We start from the raw sequence: 7,519 nt of genomic DNA, 5'->3' as shown, positions 1-7,519 counted from the left end.
ATATACTTTAACTTTTTAATAGTATTAATACTATATATAATAGTATATATTATTTTCTTAAATTATAATTTTATTTATTTTTAAAACTAAAGAACTTTCTTTTTTATTTTTTTTTAGTTTATATTTAAGTTTAATATACTAAGTAATAATATTCTATAGTTAAATAAATATTACTCTCTAAATATTATATTATAAAAAGTTTAAGTAAATACACTTTATATAATAAGAAGAGTTTAAAAGAGAAACCTAATATATTATATTACTATAACCTTTATAAGTAGTATAAAAGAGTATTATTTAAAGAAGAGGATTTATAAAAATAACTATAAAAAGATTATTATAATAAAGGATTAATATTTAAAAGAGTTTAGTCTTCTACTTAAAAATATAATTATTAAATATAATAGTATATAATAATATAGAAGGAAAGAACCTACTTATTACTATTTAAGTAGCCTATATTAATAGTCTTAAGGATAAGACTACTAAAGAGGAGTATTATATTATAAATATATAGAATATATATATAAGACTAAGTAAATTAGACTAAATTAAATATATTAGTCTTTTAAATAGAATATAAAGTTATATAATCTATAAATTAATTAATAGATTACTTATTAATTATTATAATTAGAATAATTAATAAATAAATAAATAATCTAACTTTCTAGAGTTATAATAGAGAGATAGATAAATACTTAAAGAGGAGGTATTCTTATAGTTAAGTAGTCTAAATCTTTACTAATAAATCTAAGTAATATCTCTACTATTAGGAGATATCTCTTAATATAACTTATACTATAATAACTATTTATATATACTCTATATATTTAACCTAACTCTTTATATAAGAAGTAGACTAACTATAGATTAGGATTAAGCTACTATTATACTTAACTTTACTTTACTCTAAGTATCTCTACTATATAGTTAATTATTATATATTATTCTTTAGAGGGGATTTCTTTATATCTTTTCTAGATATATATATAAAGTTTATTAATAAAGACTATAAATATATATAGTTAATACACTAGGACTTTATAGTCTAGTAAGAAAGTAAATAGTTTAATATTTAGATTAGTTTCTATTTTATATAAAATAAACTCTATATTACTCTTTATATATATATAGTTTATAGTTTAAAGTTTATAGTATAAAATAGACTTTTAATAAGTAAAGAATAAAAATAAAGAAGTATATAAGACGAATTTTACTATAGTTTACTATAGCGCTTATTACTAAAACGATAATAGGATAATAGTAGCTATATAAGTCGCCTCTAACTAACCTTAAAATGTTTTATTAATGGATTCTAGCTTAGCGCTTATTAGGCAGTGTCTAAACCCCTATATTAAACTATTCACGATGGTTGGCTGGTTTTGATGAGAATATAGGGATGAGCGTAACTCTATATGGGCTTGGAAATTGTAACTGAAGGCCGATGCAGATAGATGGACAGGTGTAGACGAGAGTGGTGGAGAGGGTATTAGTAGGGAAGCTGTTGGTCGCTTCCTGTGGTACCTCGCCGAAACGAATTTCCTGCCGTGGCCAACTAGCCGTGGTAGGGAGCTGCCTCCTGTCAAGGCTGGCGTTGTTGAGGCGCAGGTGAAATGGGGCGTTGGAGGGCGGGGTGGTGCAGCGTGAGCATATTGTGTTTTTTGTGTCAAGCAGTAGGTAGGAAAGCCCGCAATTCGGTCCCCAGTTTGTTACAGCCTACTAGGTAGGTAGCTTTACTGTTTGGGTCTTGTGCTCGAGCGCCGTGAGGTGGATTGCGGAGAGTCCCACCCCGGGCGGCCGCCTTGGCCGGATCTCCCGGACTGCTTTCCGGGCGGGGGCGTTGAAAATGGCTGCGAGAGGCGCTCGCTAACCCTCAACTTCTCAATTGACAGGTTGGTTGCGGATGGCTTTCCTAAACTCTGAGTATGCACATGACAGGAAGCCACTGGTATGAACTTTATATTCAATCACCGTATTCTTATGACATGATGTTATATTTATTGTACGTCAGGCTTGCGCCATGTCTGTGTTCTAGATGATATTAAGTGAAATGGAGGGGCACGCACGCACTGCTATAAAGTCGAGAAACCTCTGCTTCCAGCAAAGCATCAAGAGAGAAACTCAAGCTTACACTTATAGTCGTACACTAAAGAAATCTTACACCATGGCGACAGAACCGATCCGCGTATTGGCTTTTGTCAACCATTTGATTGTATGGGTATCGTCGTTGATTGTGACGGGCATCCTCTCGTACTTTTTGAGCAAGTATAGCCTCTCCAACAACACACACGTCATCTACGAAGAAGTTATTGTAAGTCGTCCAATCCCGCGGCTCTTGACGTCAGTCTGATCTTGAATAGGCCGTCATCACTCTTGCGTTTTGGATACCTGCCATGGTTTTGCCAATCGTCGGAAAATATGGCGGGCATCTATGGCCGTTCAACCTCATCTTTTCCTACCTTTGGCTCACAGCGTTTATTTTCTCCGCGCAAGACTGGTCTCGTGGACGATGTACCTTTAGTGATTTTTTCAGCAGGTGTGGTTTGAAACGGACCGTCATTGCTTTCAACTTTTTCGCATTGTGAGTTTTCCAAAGCGGCGAGCGCCCTCAAACACGATGAAAGAGTACATTTTATTAACCTTGTGTGTAGCTTTTTCCTGTTTTGCAACGTTGTCGTGGAGAACCGCCTCTACTATCGACACCGAAACGAGGGAGTGACCGCTCCGATGACGGGTCACAGAAAGCGACCGGAGACAGCAGAGACGGCCGAGACAGCCGAGACAACACAGTCTGCCACGGCCGCTGTTTAATTGTTGGTTCGGTGCTGGAATCAAACTGCGGTCGCCCGGCCTCGTACACGGTTTCTGTGGCGGTGTAGGTGTTGAGCTTTATCGGTGAACCTCACAGTGGCCTTGCTGAGGAGCAAGCCCAGCAGACGGGCGGCTAGGAACAGAACTGTGGCAGCTTCCTGGAAGCCCAGGCCCAACAACATAAGTACGGGGGGGTATTTGAGTATTGATGTGGATTATCGCTCTAATGTTTAATAAATTGTGTAATGAAAAGAGGGCTATAATCGAGTCAAGATGTTGCTCCTTGCCACAGATGACTGGAAAATGTAACAGCGTCATGGTAGATTCGCAAGCAAAGCCCGACCTGATGGCCACGCCCATCAGGTAACACAGCCCCTGCCCTACCTTATATTGACTTTTCTTGCAAGTTTCCTAACCGCATCTGTTCGAACAATAACACCGTTGGTGAGAGCTATATTTATTAGGTAAAGAAGTTCTAGGTTATTCATCCATTTCTATTCGAGATATATCCAGGTAAATTATCAACATGTCCCCGCTGTCTTGGGCTTGTACAAGTGCGAGGTGCCCATCAGACGTAACGAAACTGCTCATAGTACCTGGCCGCTGGAGATGCTCTTGAGCCAGTTGCCATCTTTATCACCAAGTTTAATAAGAAGTAAGGCGAGCCGAGCGAGAACAGGCTCAAGATCAAGACCAAGCGCCAAGGGGTCTAGCTTGTTTGTAAGGACAGAATTGCTAGAGCAGCCGCCTGGGACGCGCCCGTTGAAGGCATCGTTAGCAAACTTGAGCGCATCGACAATCGCAACGGCCTCAGTAGTAATGTGGCCGCCGGCGCCGTACGTGGTAAACCGTACGTCAGCGCCATTGTCGCACCAGGTCTTACCCAGGGCGACAGAGGGGGCGTAGGGAATAACTTCGTCATCGGGCGCGTGATACAGCATAACAGGGGCCGTGGGTGTTTCCTCCTTTTTAAACCCCATGGTGGTATTTATCAGTATAGAGATAATCTCGGGCTGATTTAGCAAGTCTTTACCAAAGCTCTGGATTGAGGTGTCGAGTATTGATTTCCCCGCAAAGGTTGCCAGGTTGTAGATGACACACTGGGTGCCGCCGGAAGCTATAATCTGCTTGCCGTGTGGGGTGGCGACTCTGTCAATGAGCGGCTGGAGCTGCTTGCCGTAGGCCGAGGGCTTAGAAAGGCCACTAATAGCGCCAGGGAGGAAGCCGGCAACAAGGCCCCCATCAACATAATCAATGACCGCAGACAAGTTAGCAGGAGTGCCGCCGAGGATCCATCCCTTGACATTGAGCTCAGGAGCATAGGTAGGATGCAGAGACGCCGCCCAACCGCCAGCAATAGCGCCGCCCGAATAACCGGCATTAACAATCATGGGGTTCTTGTTAATATGTCCAATATTCGAGCCATAGTTGATCACCGCGCGCATACTATCAAGCACGCCCATACCAGACATACGGCCAGCCGCAAAGGCAGCCTCAGGCCCCTCATAGTCAGCCGAGATAACAGTGTAGCCAGACAGCAGGTAGCCCTGGATGAGGAGGTACTCGGCCGACGAGATGAGGTCTGTCTGGAGGGACCCTAAGCGGTAGCCGTAGCTAGGGTTGCAGATGGTCGCGGCGGAGTCGTACGCTGTGTTGTACGAGATGAACCGGTCGTTCTTCGCAAAAGCCGGCCGAAATATAGTTGTGACAGTGGCAATAGCGGAACCATCGATAGCGGTGGTGCGGTACAAGAGCTGCCGTGCGTCGATAGGCTGTGGGATGAGCCCGAAGAAAGAGGCGATAATCCTGCGGTCGCGGAGCACAGTGCCCGGCTTCGAGGACTCAAAGCCCACAGGCGGCACGTAGAAGGGATCGTTGGCGGGCGTGATGGCCCGTTTGGGGGGAGACACGGCGGCAGCAGAGGCCAGCGGGAGGACCGCGACGAGTAGCGAGAGAAACTTCATGACGCTGAGGAAGTGGTAACAGCAGCAGGGAGCTTGACAAAGGGGGAGATGACAGGATCAACAAAGACCAGAGCAGCTATGATGATGTTTATCCCCACGGGGAAACAAACAGCAAAACATTTTCACTTAAGCTAGAATCTGTCAGTTTATATACTTTTTTTTTGAAGCCCGTGTGTAAGTCACCATGAATTATTTATCCAATCTCACTTACACATGCGGCTCTTCCAGGGGCTGGAGGACGTTGGCGAGTCGCTTGGTTCTTACGACATGAGCCGAGCCAGCTAATAACCGAGGGTATGAGTCCTCTTGCCAGCTTCCTTATTGGATTGCGCAAAAGAATCTCCGTTGGATGATTGTCGTTCCCAGATGCAACGTCCGTGCCACCCCTTATAAACACTGTACGGAGGACAGGCCCATGTATCGGCCATGACACCAGTTCATGCCGAAGACTTAGAATCTGGGGGAATGGGTACGAGTAGGAAAGCCTCGGCATGTACATTCGACGGTAGCTTTGTTCCAGCCCACCGCCATGTGGTACATAGACTACCAAGTTGAGGACCCCTGTGTCCTAATCAGCCAACAGGTGCCAAGTGCCGGAGCAAGCTCCAGAATAGGCAACTGTGTCCACCTTGCATACTCATCTTCTGGAGATTCTGTTAGCATGTCACTCGCTCCGAGCATCCGTTTACAAGAGCCTCTGTTGTTCCGGTCACAATGCTTCCTATTACCAGCATGCGCCTATAGATGCGGGCTTTTGTATTTAGATGAACAGAGGACGCGCCATCTGAAATTTCAAACAGCTCTTGTTTCTAGTTTAAATCATCTAATGATTTGGGCCACAGCGTGTATGGACCTGTAGTGAAGGCTGAAATAGTTGATCCTCGGATCAGCTTTAGTGGCCCGGAAAATAGAACCAGTGATCCTCGGATCAGCCTTAAAACGGCCAAGAAAACAGCCTCCGGTCCCGCGACACTAAGAGCCATCCATCGCACATCACCCTAAACAAAAGCGGCTGGATCCAATGCTGCACTAGTAACCCAGTCTGACGGCAACCGACAAGTCCACGATGATGGATTGACAATAAGAGAACCGAGCAGATGGCAGAAAAAGGTCCCATCGCTTGCTGCAGCTCTTGTGGCGGCTCGCGGAAGCCACGAGCGACGGTTCTGCAGGCATGGGAATTACTGGCGAGGACGGTCCATGCACTGCGCCGAACACATGCTCTGAAGAAACTGCTTCTAGGGGTCGGAACTGAACAATCGTTGGTGCCAAAGGAGCAGGCGAGTGCCCGGGTCGGGTGTGGGCTTCCGGGAAGGGTCATCGCTGGATCGCCGCCACGACGGGACTGGGGACAGGCATTAACATCGAGGGGATCGTATCCGTCATCCACGCCAGACTGCCGTACGGGATTGTCGACTTTATCCACCAGACGGGGCGAGGGGCTCAACGCAACAGCGAAACCGTACGGTCGACCATTGTCTATGACGGGCGATGGCAGGCGGAGAGACTTGGGGCAACAGACGTGGAGGTGATGAACCAGCAGGAGATGCACAATTTTATAAACAGCTCCGGTCATCTATATAGGGTTATGCTAATCGATTCAGCAACTCGCCACTGAGTAAGCGGCTTGTGAACCGCTTACTAATAAGGCTTTTCCTGTGTGGCCTGGCGCTCTCGTACGAGCTAGGTACTGCAAGACTCTTGGGGTAATGTTATGGACCGTAAGGTTTATAGCGGATTCTAGGGATATTCGACCTTGTTGGCTGCTATTGCTTGATCTTTTTAAGGTCTCTGTGGTCTAACGGTCTAGCCTAGAGCCGTCGTTACAGGTAACCAGCGCGGCGGAGTGCAAAGCAAAGTTCCTGACGCCGCGCTCAGGCAATCTCTCCCCAAGCAGCGTCACGGCCAATGTAGGGAACACATACGCAAAGAGAACGAGCCTCTGCCGAGCGGAGTCCAAAAAAATTACGGATCTCATGAAGACGGACTTTCACAAGATCCGTCGCAAGGCGTCGGGCCAGTCGAAGCGTTCTCATGGCGCAACCTTTGCCCTGCAGAGTGAAAAAGGCGGCTGGGTCTACAAGATCCACCCGACGCCCAACATGATTGACCTGAACGAATCGAGCTTCGAGATCCGCTTCAAGAGGGAGGAAGAGTTCTCGGCCCTCGGTGGCATCCGCTACGATTAGATTGAAGCGTGGGCTGAGGTGACCTACAAGAGCCTGATTGCTGCTGGCATGAACAAGTGGGATGTCGAGAGCCTGGTGGACATGTACGAGCCCGAGGGCCTGATGCCTGCCCTTCACTTCCCGGCGAACCCGGACTACAGCGGCAAGAAATACGACGGCCTGTCCGCGAGCCCCGGACAGCCCCAGCTAGCAGGCGACGAAGCCAACCTGGCAAAGTACAACGAGAAGACGCTGGAGGGGTATGCCATTGAGTTCATGGAGAAGAATGGCGGCCCGGTCGGCTTCGACGGCATCTTCCCTCTTACAACTCTCAAAACCGATGCGCCGGCCGAGCCTACCACTGCTAGAGAGACGGAGGATAAGCTCTGCTCCAACTCGGATGAAGAGTTTCACCTGACCACGGCTGAGTGCCGCACACAGGTTGCGGAGTGTGTCTTCCAAGAAGGCAAGAAGCCAGGCTTTAACTGGAGCTTTATCACGGCTTGTATGGATACTAAGTGGCGTATTATCTAAGTGGTAGTATTATCTAAGTGATATATTATCTAAGTGGTA

At 46.1% G+C, this 7,519-nt stretch overlaps 3 protein-coding genes across 3 annotated transcripts; 2 read left to right on the top strand and 1 right to left on the bottom strand.

Moving 5' to 3' along the window:
- Nucleotides 1-2,167: 2,167 nt before the first annotated feature.
- On the top strand, nt 2,168-2,814 carry ISF_09976 (MARVEL-like domain protein; the record flags this gene model as incomplete). Its single annotated transcript, XM_018853575.1, has 3 exons — nt 2,168-2,314; nt 2,364-2,584; nt 2,655-2,814. The coding sequence occupies 3 exons, from the start codon at nt 2,168-2,170 to the stop codon at nt 2,812-2,814; spliced, it is 528 nt and encodes a 175-aa protein (XP_018699240.1).
- A 587-nt stretch (nt 2,815-3,401) lies between these two features.
- Nucleotides 3,402-4,778, bottom strand: ISF_09975 (Lipase, secreted; the record flags this gene model as incomplete). The annotated part of the gene is made up of 1 exon (XM_018853574.1): nt 3,402-4,778. One exon carries the CDS (start codon nt 4,776-4,778, stop codon nt 3,402-3,404), a length of 1,377 nt encoding a protein of 458 aa, XP_018699239.1.
- Nucleotides 4,779-6,754: 1,976 nt separating this feature from the next.
- On the top strand, nt 6,755-7,480 carry ISF_09974 (Heat-labile enterotoxin, A chain; the record flags this gene model as incomplete). The annotated part of the gene is made up of 2 exons (XM_018853573.1): nt 6,755-6,947; nt 6,975-7,480. The coding sequence occupies 2 exons, from the start codon at nt 6,755-6,757 to the stop codon at nt 7,478-7,480; spliced, it is 699 nt and encodes a 232-aa protein (XP_018699238.1).
- Between the last annotated feature and the right edge of the window lie 39 nt (nt 7,481-7,519).

This window comes from Cordyceps fumosorosea, assembly GCF_001636725.1.
Source record: "Cordyceps fumosorosea ARSEF 2679 chromosome Unknown scaffold_116, whole genome shotgun sequence".
Lineage (NCBI taxonomy): Eukaryota > Fungi > Ascomycota > Sordariomycetes > Hypocreales > Cordycipitaceae > Cordyceps > Cordyceps fumosorosea.
Note: the sequence above shows the minus strand (reverse complement) of the source record. Positions and strands in the feature narration are given on the sequence as shown.